Consider the following 16,367-nt stretch of genomic DNA (forward strand, 5'->3'; position numbering starts at 1 on the left):
TAGCCCTGATGATAGAGAGGGTATAGCTCAGCCTGCTCAGTCCAACACCCACATGTCCACTTTTATAGTGACATTGTAGCTCCTTTGTGGAACCCTAGACCTCCACAGATCATAGTCTGAAAAAAAATCAATGCTGGATGATTTATAAAAATCTTTTCCTATCCTGCCTGAGTCCAAGAATGGCTGGATTGTGCATCTAGAAATGTGGCCATTTTCTTAGGACCTGAAATGGGCAGCTGTGACCTTTGACCTCCCCTCTGCTTTTTCACTTTAACCCGCTTCTTGTCCTTATTTCTATCCTTATCCAGCCAACATGGGCAGATATTTGCTGTGAATATTTGAGAAGTCTGGTGTATAAGGGATTTCCTGCAGTTGTACCTAAAAGTAGCACCCAGGTACTGCACCACCAAGCACAACCCACCCCCGCCTATCTCTACTTCCTGTCTACAAGATATGACCAGTACTTCCCTCTACCTAATTGCTTCTTTGTGAGTGGGAGGGAATTAATGAGCTTGGAGCTGTGCTGATCATTTATAAATTCTTTCTCCATCTGTAAGACAGCAGCAGACAGGCTTAAGAAATCCTCTCTTTGCATCACCAGTTGGTGGTTTTGTTGCCTTGAAAGAAACAACAAAATGAGCAGGTGTTGGGTACTGCCCACATCCAGACAGCATTGCCAGTTCTTACATAGCGTTTCACCTCCAAGCTTGGGAAAAAGGATAATGAGGTAACGAAGGTGATACAATCCACATTGTTAGCTTAATCTTTTCCTGTCCCAGCCCTTCTTTCTTCCACTTTTCTCCTAAAACAACCCTGATGATGAGTTTTCAAGTCAGACCCTGCAAGAACAGGCACATTCTTTCCTTGCATGTAAGTATAAGGCTTCATAAACGGGTTTCCACACGGGGCACGGCCATAATGGGGAATAATAATAATGATAGTTAACATTTTTTGAGCATATCATATGACAGGCATGCACTAAGTGTTTTTACATAGTTTATCTCCTTTATTCCTCTCAACAACTGTAGGAAGTAAGGAATATCAAAATAAGAACACTGAAGTTCAGAAAGATTGAGGAACTTGCTTAGGTATCAAACCAGCAAGTAGAATATCCCAGATTCAAACTCAGGCAGCTTGACTCCAGATTCTGCGCTCTTAACCACTATAGCCTTGACTAATGTTACACCTGACAGCAGACCCCGCCTTCTTGTCTCTTAGATGTGGAAGATGAAGATGGCATTTCCTCTGCCTCTCCTTACTTAACCTAGAAAAAAATTCATTAAAAATTAGAGGGAGGGACATCCTGACTCCATTGTAGTAGGGACTCAACATTGATGGGTCTACAGACAGCCCTGCCTGTCAAAGGTGTGAACTTCCTACCCATGCATGAAGCCCATGGTAGCACCTCAATAGTGTGTGGACCCAGGGTGCAGCTGGGTGGGCATTCGTCAGAAAGAGTCCAGAAGAGTCTGACTTCTCTTTGGTGGTGGATATTTAGGTGATTTCTAGATCTGTGTTCTCTGATTGAGTGAGAGGAACAGTCTCAGCTTCAAGATGTATGCACGCCACTGGTAACTATGCAACTGTTTTTCTGTTATATTAGCAAGCTAATTGGATGAAAGAGTGAAGATTTTAGCAAAAAATCCCACTGTGCTATTTCCCAGATACTTACCTTGAAAGGGGTTTGAACTTGGTATTTATTTGGTGTGTCAGAAAGTAGTATCTTATCTCTGAAATAAGTGCCACGAGTTAAATGAGACTTTGTGATTTTCAAAGATTTAAGTTGAATGAAATCCAGATCAGCTATATAGTTGTCGACATAGACTCATTCCAAGGCAAATAGCTGGGATCTTTCAAAAAGGTGAGTCAAAATTTGAATTTGAAAAAATAACCCATTGGCTAGAGAGCTTACAAAACAATGTGGCAAAACCTTGGGCACTGGGGACCTGCATTTGGTCCTCCCTGGGTATAACCAGGGGCAGGTCACTTTGCTTCTGTGGGCTTTGGTTTCTCTTTGTGAAAATGAGGGAATAGATGGATGCTCATGAAAATCCTTTCAAGCCCAACCTATGTGATTTTTGTCTTCTTAGTGATAAGACACAATAGTGTAGATTTCAACTAGGATTTAGGCAGTTTTTTCTTTGAGGCAACAGATGGTAGAGGGAGCATAACATGGTCATTAACAAGACTGACTTTCGAGCAAGATAGCCTGGGTTTGAATATTGGTTCTACTGTTTATTAACTGTTATGACTGTGGCAAATTACTAACCTCACTGTGCCTCAGTTTCTTCATCCATAGAATGGGGATAATAAAGTCCCTTTTTCATTAGATTATTGTGAGGAGTAAATATGTTAACCTATGTAAAGTTCTAGAACAGTTCTTGGCACATGATGAGTGCTGTTTGTGGGACTGCTTTTATTATTGTAATAGCACCACTGTTTCTGTTGCTGCTTCTATTACTGCTCGGCGGTTTTTAGGAGGGGTGGCAGGTTTCCTTTTTAGATGGATAATTTCCTGAGATCCTTGGGGAGTGAGGCTTAGAATATCAAGTGCAGTTGTGTTTATAATTCCACGAGGAGCAATAGGCCAGTTACACTGCAGCCTGCCTGTATGCATTCACTCCCACAGGGACTGACTGTTCTTGCCACTGCTCTGCCCTTCTCACAAGGAAGCAACCTCCTGGCGGATTTCAGGGTGGAAGTGGCAAAGCCCCTTCTCACCTCACTCTGAAAAGTAAGCTAGGTGTGGCTCTAGTGTCCCGATGCAGTGATGTCTGATGATACGCACGGTGGCTAAGGACATAGATTCATGTTCAAGTCCTAGCTTTGTTACTTTGCTAACTTTGTTGCATAGGACAAGTTACTTAACGTCTCTGTGTCTCTGTTTCCTATCTTTACAATGGGAAGAACAATAATAATCCCTTCTTTATGGTGTTGCTGTGATGATTAACTGAGATAATATATACAAAATCTCAAGAAGGTGTTTGACATATAGTATATGTTTGGTAAATGAGAAATATTATAATTGCTTTTCTGATTATCATAGCAAATGAGGAGAATCTTTGGTCTATGGATGATCAGTGACTCATGGGAGAAAAAATCAAGGACCACATACTGATAAATTAATGAATTCTACTTACTGATTTTATACATGAGGAAATGTCCATGGTGTAACTCACTTAATTTGCAACTGATGACTTATGACTGTTTAAATTTTAAATAACTAGCCTAGTATTACAAATGGAATGGACTCCCAGAGTTGGAAAGAGCTCCAACAGATGCCTAATCCACTCACCCCTCCCGTGCGTGTATCCCTCTGCCTCCTCCCTGGTGCTTAGCTGGTCCTGCATTGTAAAGGTGGAGAGTTTCGTTTTGCTCCTGTTGGTCTCTAGATCTCTCCCATGTATGATGGTCCATCCTACACCAGAGTGCTGTGTCCAGCGTGTTGGGACACGAGGAGACTGCCCATTGTGATGGTTTTCTGTTGGGACAGTCTTGGCGTATTAGTGGAAAATGCAGTCTCTTCTGACGCTTAGCCTTTCAGGCCCCCCCACAGTGCTGGTCACAGTCAATAGAATTGAGTGAGCTGACTCGGATGTGTTCTTGTGTTCTTGGATCAGCTGCCCCATAAAGGAGAAACAGATCAAATGTTGATGCCTGTGAGCAGGAAGTCTGGAGTCGGGGAATTAAATCTAGAAAAGACCTGGGAAATGCTCCAGATGTTAGAAATGATCCACAAATGATGAAACGGGGCCAGAGAGGTTAAGAGACTTGGCCACCAGGACTCAGTATGCGGAGTGAGAGTTCTCTCCCCCACCTCTCTCTGGTTCTCCAGCGTGGTGACCACACATGTGGCCTCTCAAGACAGGCTGCTTTGATTCAGATTTTGATTCTACCCCTGACTGGCCCTGTGGTCTTCAGCCAATTCTCTCTGCCTCGATTTTCTTATGGGGAAAATGGGAACAATAATAGGGGTTTTGTGTGGATCAAATGAGATCATATGTGTTAGGCACTTAGGACAGTTCCTGGCACATAGAAAGCACTCAGTAAGTGTTTGTTATTATTACTGATCTCCCAGAGAACCTCAGGAATATCAACTTTTAACACAGAGAATAAATGTTTTGACCAGGCTAGTGTTTAAAGTGTTTTCTCTCACTTAAAATATGGCTTTTTAGTTCTTCTTAGCTTCTGGTTCAGAAGTGACCTTCAGAGCCCACCTGTGAGTGAGCAGCCATATTCTTCCCTGGGATCACTGTGTGACTTTTGGAGGAAGGAGGAAATCGTTAAAAAATAATTCCCCATTATTTATTATTTCCGATTCACATTCAGCAAATATGAGCAGAGTAGTCTGCCCCATGCCTGGCACAGAGATAGACCTATGGGACACAAAGGTGGGCGGTCGGGTGTGCCCCTCCCCGTCGTGGTGTGTACAGGGTAGGCGTAGTGGTTGGCAATAAATAGGTAATTCTGCCACAGCGCTGGAGGGAGCACTGACGGGGCAGGATAGAGAGCTATTTACAATACCTGGAAGGGGCCCTGAGTCTCATTTAAGGTGTCGAGGAAGGGCTTTCTAGAAGAAATGATTCAGCTGAGACCTGAATGATGAGCTGGATTCTTGCCCAGTCTAGGTGGGGGCTGGGGAAGAGGATTCCAGGCATGGGGAATCGTGTGTGAGTGTCTGTGCGGGGTGCTTTGGCTTGGGAGAAAATACTGGTTGTTCACCAATTTACTGAACATGTAACAAGTATTTATTAAGCTCTTACTATGCAGCAGGCATGGTTTTACATAATGGGGAGACGTCAGTTCACAAAACTGGTGATGTCTAGTTTCATGGAAGTTATGGGAGAGAAGAGAGAAATAAAGATGATAGGTGCTGTGAAGAGAGCTGCTTAAGGTGGGGCATTGGGAGTGTTTAGGGTGAAGTGAAAGTCCAGCTGAGACCTGAATGGGGAGAGGAGCCAGCCACGTAAACACTCACCCAGAGGAGGGAGGCTTCCCGGCAGCAGGAATGACAAAGGCAGAGAACTCCAAGGCAGGAAGGATCTGGAGAAACTGAGAGGACCGGTGTGGGGGATGTGGGGAAAGTGGCACAAACAATTCAAAGGTGTTTGGATTGGGTTGTTGGTGCTGAGAAAGGCTCAGAACATTTCTAGTATAAACTAGTGTTTTGTTTTTAAACCAGACACACAGTATGGGTGTCTCTTTTGAAAACCAGGAAGCTTTTGTTAAATCTCAATTGCAAATATCTCTTTTCTGAAGTGGGGCTTGGCTCCATGTGTTCTAATAAATGAGCTGAGGTAAAGTGCATATTTTCTGTCATTGCTGACTAGAACTGCACATGAGGCACGTGCCCATGCAATGGTCCTGTTCCCGGTTAGGAGCACGTGTCAGCAACCTAACGCATCAGTGGGGCTGCTGGCTCAACAAAAGGGCCCGTTACGTTGATTACAGGTGTCCCAAAGGTTTCTCCTGGGTTCTAGCCATATATTTCTAATTTCTCTCATGAGCCTTCTCTTCCTGTTTTATTCCTTTGGACTCAAATTTGTGCTTCAAACGTACTTTAAGTTCTTTCTATCCCATTTGGGCCTGCTTTACCCAGACTAATCGTCCACATTCTTTGTTTTCCTGGAATATCATCTCGGTGCTCTTTTGGGTCCCTCAGGAGACTCATGGCTCTTGTTTGCTCCCAGTTGACAGCTTTGGAGATGATGGAGAGCCGTGCACATCTTCTGACAGTGACGAGGAGGTGATCAAACAATTTGAGATTTCCGTGTCCCGGTCCCAGAGTTTCCGTTCAGGAGCATCTGAGAAAGGAAAGCAGACAAGATTTGAGCAGAAACCCAAATTCAGCTGCTTGCTTTCTATCCACGAAGAGGACGGCACAGAAGTGTCTGCTTGTGGAGGTATTCTTTGCAACAAACCCTTCCTTTATCCAGACCAGGGATGGCCAATGGTAAGAGTGTTCATGAGTTACCTCACTGCGCTTGCATCTGAGAGTCCAGAGAGGAAGAGAACATGAGGAGGACCCAGGGCTCAGACAGGGCAGAAGGGCTGCTCCTAAGCTCACAGGGGGGCCATCATGCAGGGGACAAGGAGGGGGAAGGATCAGAAGTGCCCACGTCTTGACCCCTGATTTGTGGGACCCCTTCCTTCTTGTAGGTTACTGCTTTGTACATTTTGAACAGTGACTAGAATGGTATTTATCAAGCTTTTAAAAATCTTATTCTCTTCTGATATGTACAAAAATTTCACCTACCTGTCTTCTGACATTGAGATGCTGTGCCCTTTTCCCCCAATTGGAGTCGTGGAGTCTATTTTCCATGTATCTGAATAGCCTCAGAAGATTTTTGAAGCTTTTCTTTTAATAGCTTGTATTATTAAAACAATAGGTATGTTTTATCTTCCAAATAAAAATAGGTACTACGATAATATTGAATAACCTTTTTCAAACAACACATGCCCTGCATGCTCTCCCTCGTTCCCTGTAGTTTCTCTACCATCCCTCACATGAGAATTACTGGGCAAGGGCAAGGTCATATGCCATCCTCTAGCATCTTCATACTAAGTTCACCTGTCACCAAGGGGAGGAAGATACTTAGAGGGAGGGTCAGCACAGCTTGGGACGGTGGATAGGTGTTGTTGAGAGTCCTCCTCCCTCTCTGCCATTTACACAAGATAACCTGCAAAAAGAATAGTATAATATGTCTTAATGCTTTCCAGAGTGAAGGTCAGGCATCTCCCTGACTCCTTGATGCCCAGAACCCTGAGAAGGTACAGGACATTGGACCAGGGAAGGGTCTGTGAATTATATTTGGTAAAAACCTAGAGAAAATGTCACGCCATCCACCTTGGTGACCTGATCTAAATGATCTGGGTTCTCTAATCTTTCCCTTCCTTTTGGGCATGTGATCGGTCAATGGGGGCATAGTTGTAGATCTTCCATGTTTTTCATTACTTGGCAGAGGAAAGAGAAAAAGGAGAGTTCAAAACTGAGAGAAGATAACAGAGAAGAAATTCTGACTTGACCATGTGGATAAGGCAGGCAAAAAAAGAACAAAGGAAAAAAAAGAGAGTTGACATAAAAGAACTCTATTTTTCAACAGGAATATAATAATTTGCTACCCATCATGTAATTTTACTTATTGATATGGGTCAACATAACATAGTATATTACTGTTCTTTTTAGCCCAAAGTAAGCCAAGCAATAAATGCCTTGTGTAACAAAAGCATGATAACAGCAGCTACTGACCCTCTGTCATCTCACACCCTCTCCCCTCTCAGCTCTCCGGCACTACGTCCCAGCATTCCTCTCTCTTCATTGAGAGGGCGAATGTGAGCTCATGAAAGTCAATAGCCGTTGACTGCCTAGGAGTAGCTCATTTAATTCTACAGCTAATGGCCCCTTTCCCAGAAGCCCAAGTGTCCAGTTTCTGATTTATACAAATGGCTGATGTCTGAGAGTTGTGACTACCGCTCTAACCTTTACCCTTCCTAGAATTAGCAACAACTTCTGTCATAAATGGTGATTCTGAACTTTTTGGGAGATGGTGATAGAAAAGGTAAATTTTTCTCTCCTGGAGGGAGGAAAAAGTCTACTACAGTGAACAAATTACCTGTAGATTTTGTAGAAAGTCAGGAGTTTCATAGGAATGAATAACTGCATGCTACATTTTAGGTTGTCAAATGCCACGGAAATGTTAATGTAATTTTTATTGCATGATTTTTTTCTGTGTCATTTCTTTTCGTTCATTGTTAGATCAGTGAATTTGTTTCAGCAATGAAGAATAATGAAGAGATTAAGCATGCACCCCAGAGAGGAATTTTCTTTTGCTTGTTCTCTATTTAGCTGTTTTTCACTCTACCTTAAACATGATTTTCTAAGATAAAATTTAATTGTAGACAATTCTTCCACCTTAAAAATGTATTTAAAATGTTGGACCAGTGGAATTAAAGATCCAAATCCAAGTAAAATCTGACCATAAATGAGTTACTGTAGGTTGTCTCATGTTTCATCATACGTGAGATCGTTCATTCTAGATGGCATGGTGAGATTATTAGAACTCAGGCCATGCTCTCTTCATAGTCCAGGAAAGCTCTCTCTTGCCCCACATATCTGACTTAGTGTTATTGTGCATTAATTGTCACTGTATTCTCGATAACGTCAAAGAGGGTTCAGGCTAAGTGATCTGGATCAGAGACTGGGCATCAGGTCTCTGGTGTGAAAGGTGGGCTGCAGAATAATAGTCCACTTACTGAGGCTTTTATTTTGTTTTTGTTTTTGAGCAAAGCCTTATTTTTGCTTGTGAAATATTTTGTTCTTAGGATGTTTCATAAAAGCTAGATGTTGCCTTCCTGGTGTCATTTAAAACAGCTCAATTACTCCCAGATTCTGTGCTCAGTTTTGTTTGGGATGGTCTATCAATCAGGATTTTAAATATGTCAAGGTGATGTCAGGGTGATACATATATAAAGAGATTTATTGCAAAGAATTGGCTTATGCAGTTGTGGGGGCTGGCTAGGAAACAGATATGCAGCTCTGAAATCCATAGGGTAGGCTGAAACTCTCAGATCTGAGTGGAAGCTGCTGAGAACAGGTGAAATTTTCTCTTCCCCAGAGATGCCTCCGTTCTTTTCTTAACGCCTTGGAATTGACTGATGATGTAGGATAATCTTTACTTAGCCAACTGCTGAAGGGCTTTAATCATGTCTACAAAATACCTTCACAGCAACATCTAAATTAGCATCTGATTGAATAATTTGGGTCCTGTAGGCTAGCCAAGTTGACACATAAAACTGACCATCATAGTCGGTAAGCAAAAATATTTGTATATGGTTGTTGGTGGGGAGGGGTTTGGGAGAGTAAAAGAAAGTGATTGGATAGTGGAGTTACACTCCATCAAAGTGGGATGTGGACTAAACGGGTTCAAGATTCCCTCTACTGAAATGAATGTAGTTGATGAGACATAATTATGCCCTATGATTTCTAGGAAGCCAGAGTATGTTTCTCTGACAGCGGGCCATTACTTTTCCGTCTGTGTTTAAGGTGACATGACCTTCTTTAATCTAAAGCGTGGAAAGACCGCTTTACCTAATGGTGACTCACCTTTCCCTTACCTCCTCCTTGCAGCTTGACTTGTTCCCCAGATTTGTTTTTCTAATTCATCCCTTGCTTGTCTGTCAAGGAAAATGGTTTGTTACGTTAATATAGTTCTTATGTTTTTCAGTCATGAATAGCTTTTCAAAGCTTAACGTAGCTTTTGAATATCCCCTTATTACCGATCTAGGTATTACCACTGTAGGAGTTAAAGTCATGAGACAATTTTATGGGGGTAATTTCTTGGCAAAGTTAGATTTTGTGCTGAAATCCTGCTGTGTGCTACACGCATTGATGGATGACCCACTGTTTAATAGGACATTTTAGAGTTCATGTATGTGAGGAATGGATGTGCTAATTAGAGCCTTAGAAGAAAATTCTGCTTTATGTTGTAGGGTTTTGCATGTGGAATATCTCTGTTCTTTTGTTTTCTGTGGCCTTTTTTTGGTGTGTTTGCCAAATAACTGAAACTGTGAATGTGAAAATTTTGTGGTGCCCTGTGAAAGTGTTTCCAAGGGGCCTGAACTAAATTATTAAGAATAACAAGGCAGATAGGGGAGTTTCTCAGTGGCTTGCCATGGTTTTGCAAAATCCCAAATCAAGAGTCTGAAGTTGTGCCCTGAGGACCAAGTCTGCCTGAAGATGTTTTTATGTGGTCTGTAGAGGGTGAGAATATGTTTTTAAGTTGGCATGCTTACTATAGGTGGGTCATATACTGTCTGGTAAACCACTGTCACCGCCACTCCGTATTGCTGCACACCTGGCTGCTTCAGGTATTTGTTACCTGCCTAGGCTTCAAAGTTCCTTGAGGGCTTAGGGAAACCCACTGGTGGATAACGACTATGCGGTAGATTTATGTGGCTTAGTGCCAGGGGCTTATGCTCTAGCCAAGGCTTTAAGACTAATGGTGGAAACAATTGCTAACAGACAGTGTGTAAATAAGAGCTGAATTTATGATATATACTTTGTCTTCCCACTCACTCATCTGGTCTATATCTCTAATTTTCTCTCATCCTGGGATGGGGGCTACTAGAGGAAACTGGAGGCCAAAGAGATAAGACATCCTTAACTACTTTTTAGATATGGGAGGCAAGTTAGGGTGAAAGCGATTGCTTAGGGAGACCTTGTCAGTTTTTTTGTAGAATCTAAGGGTAACCTAGACATGGAAGGAGAGGCGGGGATGAACAGGGCGAGGGAGTACTGACACAGAAGGAGAGAGTAGAACAACACTAAGGTCGGAAAAAACACTGTGTCTGAAGAAGTCAGGGAAGATTCAGGAGTTGTCGGGGCTTCGGATGCACAGGAAGGAAAGGACAGGAGGCAGGGTTTGAGGACGACTGTGAACAGAAATACACAACTAGCATTTTCATGAGCCAGTGAGATCACGTGTGACAGCGAGTTGGGAGTAAACAGTAGAAAATGGGATTTGCTGGGTTGGATCAGGCCAGTTTGGGCCAGACAGGTAAGCAAGGCTAATGTTTGTGGAAGACCTACTGGCTGCCGAGTGGATATTATTTCATGTGTCCACAATGACTCTCTAATGGCTTTATCATCATTTTATAGAAAAAGAAAAAACGGTTCAGACAGTTCAAATGTTCTTATTCTTAAGACAGAGCTAGGATTTAAATCCAGATCATCTGAATCCAAGTCCAGTGTTCCTTCCTCAGATCAAGCAGAGAACTTTTTACTTGAGAGAACCACTGAAGCTTTTTGAGCAGAGGGTAATATGGTGGACGTGGAAGAGAGAGGAAGAATGGTAGAGTCAGGAGACCATGTGAACTCCACAGTAGATTGTTGTTCTTGCTTTCTAGATCCGTCCCCAAGGTCTCATGGTCATTAGCTCCAACAAAAGCTAATGTATTTATTTTATCCTTCTAGCATAAATACACATCCTTTACACTTATATTATTAGAAAGTATTAAACCTTCTTGTACCCCACATAATGAACTAATGGTCTTTTTGATTATATGGACCAAGTTTATCCACTGTATGGATAGAGTTATGTTTCTGCAAGTATTATTTGGTGAATTTTGTTTTTGAGGTCTTGATTGGTGTAGTTGCTACTGCTCAATTTCTCTGGGGAAAAAGGTGTAAAATAATACATTTAAAATAATTTCCTTATTGCAAATTTAGATTTGGATGGAACCAGCCAACTGAATTATTCTGAGGATCTGTCTCATGGTGAAGATGACCCCACTGCTGTCCACTCACAGTCATTCCTGGGTGAGGTGGGGGATACCAGGCACCATGGTGCATCTCCCCAAGAGACCAATGAGGTTCACAGCCTCCAGCGCCGGTCCACAGAGGGCAGCTTGGAGATAGAGACAGCGTTCAATAACCGGGGATTTGAAGATTCCTATGCCACCGACAGCTCTTCCATGTGGAGTCCAGAGGCAAGTCATTTGTTTTTCATTCTTTCGTTGCTTGAGTGCTGTGTGCCCTCTGGCTCGTTCTTGCTCTCTCTCCCCTCTCCCTTCCCTCCTCTCCCATCTCTCAAGAAAAAATTTCTCTGAAAAGGAAGCGTTGCCTTGAAAAACAAAGACCTAAAGAGCCTTTATTTGAAATAAATTTTTGTTCATATGACCAAGGCCCAGCCCACATATGTATCAATAAAAGAATCATAAATAAATTTCTATCAAAATAGAAAAAAAAAAAAGAGAAGAAGAAGGGTGGCAGAATGGACCCAGCAACAAACAGGCTTCTTTTTTATCTATGTTTTTAGTTCTTTAGAGAGACTGGTTTATTTCATTCATGGTTTCAATTTTTTTTTTTTTACCCAAAATCTTAAGTTATGATTATTTGAGTCTGAGAATTATTTGAAAATTAAACTAAAATACAATGGCCCTTCAAATGAAATTATACAAGATTTTATGATGAGGATCTTGCAGTATGAGTATATTTGTTGGCTTTGAATGAATTGAAGATCCAGGAGTCGGCATTAGTCTATAATGACCCTCTGGCCATTGACTTTCCATTTTGGAATAAATCTCTAACAAAATATGCTTCTTCTAAATTTCTTTGGCAATTAAAACTTGCTCCAGAATATGCCTAACCACACAGCAGTATGACTAGAGGTGATGATGATAGAAACTACCATTTATCAAGCAATTATGATGTGCCAGTCTCTGTGATAAGGATTTTACAAACATTATTTTATCTTCTAGGCATTCATGGCTATTCTTTATTAGCTAGATCCCTCCTATTATGATTCTATGACATTAGGAGATATTAAGTAGTAGTGTCTGATACCTACTTTGAAATTCATTTTGATGAAATAAATCATATAAGTATACAAAACTTTAATATAATTTGTGGGGCTAGGGGAAGGCAAAGGGTGAGTGAATTTTGTTAGCATCAGTCTGACTGAGAAAATAAACAGGATGAATCTCTTCTTATGACCTGGACTATCATACACACCAAATGCTCATCAAGGAGAATAAAAAAATCACAGAAAGTCATGTTCCAAAGCTTTACTGCTAAGACACTGGGCGTGTAGAGAGAGCATAAGGAGGTGTGCACGTGTGCACACATGCCCTTGTGTTGGTGTTACTGCTGAGGACCAGAGGTGGTCACTCAGATCTGTGATCTGTGGCTTGTTAATGTGGCCCTTCATATAGAGACACCCAAGGCTATTAACCTTCTAAGTTTGGTAAAGAAATTCTGCTTCCTTGTCAGTTTACTGCCAAGAGTCATATCAAATCCCACACAATAACATTTAACGTTTAAAAATATTCTTTTTTGGCTTTCTCACCACACAAACAAAACAGAACTGTTTCCCTGCCTGTTGATGCTCTGTCTCCTTGATAACTCTACCATTAGGCTGAGGATTGCTTTCTCTAGGTAGCCTCCCATTTGCCGGCCTCATGGAGCTTTAATAGAAGACTTAGTGTTGAGGGCACTAAATGTTCTCAGACTCCAAAAATACCCAGACATCTCTATGTGCTCCATTCAGCCTCCTATCTATTTTGAGACAAAAACTGTAATTTGGTGCTCCTACAGTAGAACCTCAAATGCAGCTCAGAGGCAGCTCCCGTAACTGCCTGCTTTGCAGGCTTAGCTTGCCTTAAAGAATTGATTTATTTGCCTCTTAGCTGTATTAAGGACCCTGTCTTCCCCTGCGTATCTGGCACTAGGAACATATTGTAGGTCTGTTTGCTTAGGACCACACAGATGACATCAACACTATCTGACTAAAACAGAGAGGCTTTCAATTGATGGAAAAATCTGTAAACCTGCATGAGTTTTGACAATGTGGTGCAAGTATTTTCATCTTAAAGAAAAACCTGGGATATTAGAGCTAAAGGAATCATTTATTTGGCCTCAGAAGGAAACCGGTCACGCAGTGTGACTACCTGTTAGGCTGATGGATTTTCAAGCGCTGCTCTTCTCTGCTGGAAAAAGCCATCGACGTTTTCCTGCTGACCCAGAGCTTGGCAGGGAAGACAACGGGAGTGTGGCTGGCGATTTTGAGCACACAGGGAGGCAGGTGTCCCACTTTTCATCTCTGCTTTCCACTGATTAACTGGTTGGCCTTGAGAAGTTAATTAAAATCTGCCAAATGGGGATAAAAATGAAGAGATTTTTACCTTGCAGGAAGGTCAGATGGATTAGCGGTATTAACAGTACCCACATGAGGAGCGCCTTTAGTTGCCTGGTGATAGGTAAAGTGTGTTGAAATAATTAATTGCTATGAAAATACCAGCCTTCACATATCTTTGTCTCAGATCAACCCAGGAAGGGGCTGCAAAGTCCAGTTTTCAGGGGCCGCAGCTTCGATCGTCCCCCTCCAGAGCCTGGCCGACATCTGGAGCTGTGTCCTATTCAAGGTTCTCAGGGCAGTTATTTCAGAGCTCTCCCCAGGACTCTACCACTGACCTGCAGGTGGAATGAGCATTGATCTGAATAGATAGCCTGATAGATAAGTGGAGAGAGACTTCTTAACTAGGAGATTTTTACCTTGGCATTGAAGTTGATGACAAACTGGGAACTGTTAACTAACAGAACAGGGGCCTAAAAGGATGTGAAATTCAAAGTAGCGTGTGTTTCCAACTCCCGTCTCCCATCTTACTCTCTCTTCATCTTACACAATTACTATATATATAAATAGCTATGGTGAAAAGTCTGGGGGAGAGGAAGGGAGATATCATGGTTCAACATAAGGTTTGGGATTTTGAGCATTAATACTGGTAAATCCTGGATAATCCTGGCTGGGCATATGATGTTGGGGGCAGGGAGTGAGTTATTTAGCCTTTCTAAGCCTTAGTTTCCTCTCCTATAAAATGAAAATATTAAAACCTACCTCGTTAGGTTAACATGAATATTAAAAAGATAATGTTTCTTAGCTGGATTTCCCAAAAAACAGAGGCTACTTTGTTAGGACGTGCAATCCCAAGAAGAAGAGTGAGGGGCAAGAGGGGTGAGGCAGGGAAGAAGAGAGAGCCAGTATGAGAACGTGTGATTGAGTTGGCCACCCTGTGTGACTCAAGGCTTCATCTTGTGGGACTGTACTCTAGGAAGTCATATAAACCAATCTCAGGACACCTGCCCAAGGCAGGAAAAGTGTCCTACCTTGGGCATTAAACCCACACACACTCTGGACTTTATGTACATGATGTACATGAGTGCTGAGCAGGATTCTGTAACTTTCCAAGACTTGACATCAACAGAGGGGCTTGTGGTGGGAGCTGAGAATTCCATTGCATGGGCAAGAGGTAAGACTTTGTTGGGCTGTGCTAGGCTGAAGCCACTTTGAACCCAGACAGGCTGTGCCTGTAGGGGAAGATGGAATAAGAGGTGAGGCCAAGAAGGTCTGAAGTGCATAAGAGTGGGCTTTTACAGTCTATAAAGGGTTTAGTATGGTAAACCCTTTGGTTTAAGCCCTGGCGTGAAGGAGGGCTTAGTGGATGTTAGCTATTATTACTTATGGTTCAGCAAGCAGTGTAGAGATGATCAAGAGTGGGCTAAAATAGGTGGGAGTCTTAACAGAAGACTGTGACTTGATTTTTGAGTTGGCCTAACTCCTTGGAGACTTGCTTCTAATATTATATCTACACTAGTCAGTTGTATTCAGAAGTCTCTATAGCAACCACTTTTATCACTTGAAACTAAGTACCTCTGAATAGAAACACTCACACATGAATGCATGCTCAGGGGAGAGGATATAAGAAGCTTCCCTTATTTTGCAAGAAGCCTAAATTTTCTTGGTAGACTTAAGTGAATCTTAAAAGAGAGTGTGTTTATAAGATGCCTACTATGGGTCAAATCCTTTAGTTTTCACAACAACTCTATTAATGTTGGTGTCATCCCTGTTTTACTGTTGAGGAAACAGAAAGTAGAGAGGATCAAATAACTTGCCTGATGTCACAGAAGTAGTAAGTGGTAGACCTGGGGCTCCCAAGGATGTCTCGTTCCAGACAGCCATCCACTTTCACCTGAACTCTGTGGGAAAGCTTTGTTGATGAATGTGCATTTTTGAGGTGTCTTATTTTTTTTTTAAATATGGAGGTCTTTGAGTTAGCAAAGCCTGGTATTTAATTATGTAAATAAGAACTGATTCTGATTTATAGTAAGAATCAGACCAAGTTTAGTTATGGGTGAGAGTCGTGCTTTCAGAAGAAAAATCAAATTATACAGATATTGTTTACAGTTTGTTGAAGGGTGGTTCATTAGAGTAATGCAGTTCAGCTCAGCTTTCTCAGTGAGGTCATCAGGTCTGACTAGCTACAGGTGAATTGCTGCCGAAGGGTGATATTTCATAATAAGGGGGTTCGTGCTTGAAAACAGGTAGCGCCAGTCCAGTAATGAGAATAGATATTTATGGAATCTGGTCTAAGCCAGGTATTTTTCACATATATTAAAACCCCACAATGACACTCTACCAAGTAGGCATCTTAATGCTCGTTTTTCAGCTAGCATACGAAGAAGTTGTTGTATTTGGCCAGGGTCAAAAAGCCAGTCAGTGGTAGAGTTATGATTTCAACCCAGGTGTTCTGTCTCCAGTCCAGTGTTGCTGTTTGCTAAATGGCTGCCGGGGATGCCCTCCTAAACCCTTGCTACTCAAGCATGATTTGAGGTCACCTATGACATCCTTCTCACTTTCTGAGAAATGCGGAACCTCAGGCCTCACCCCAGTCCTACTGAATCAGGGTCCCCAGATAATTCAAGTCCATGTGAATGTTCGAGAAGCTCTGCCACAAACTTCTCCTCCATGTAGATTGAAAATCTGCTGAAGGATCACCTCTCTGTGACCCCGATTAGGACCCTTGTCTGTAGG

At 42.1% G+C, this 16,367-nt stretch overlaps 1 protein-coding gene across 47 annotated transcripts in view; it reads left to right on the forward strand.

Moving 5' to 3' along the window:
* Positions 1-16,367, forward strand: part of SYT16 (synaptotagmin 16) — a 260,414-nt gene that overhangs the window by 216,482 nt on the left and 27,565 nt on the right. For 44 of the 47 annotated variants that reach the window (XM_070249875.1, XM_070249871.1, XM_023627865.2 and 41 more), the window contains 2 exons: positions 5,691-5,903; positions 11,228-11,487. In XM_070249875.1, coding sequence (XP_070105976.1) covers positions 5,691-5,903; positions 11,228-11,487 — 473 coding nt within the window. The remainder of the gene's footprint in view (positions 1-5,690; positions 5,904-11,227; positions 11,488-16,367) is intronic. The other 3 variants (XM_070249878.1, XM_070249879.1, XM_070249877.1) reach the window with 1 other exon arrangement.

The sequence above is a fragment of the Equus caballus genome, chromosome 24 (assembly GCF_041296265.1).
Source record: "Equus caballus isolate H_3958 breed thoroughbred chromosome 24, TB-T2T, whole genome shotgun sequence".
NCBI classification, from domain to species: domain Eukaryota; kingdom Metazoa; phylum Chordata; class Mammalia; order Perissodactyla; family Equidae; genus Equus; species Equus caballus.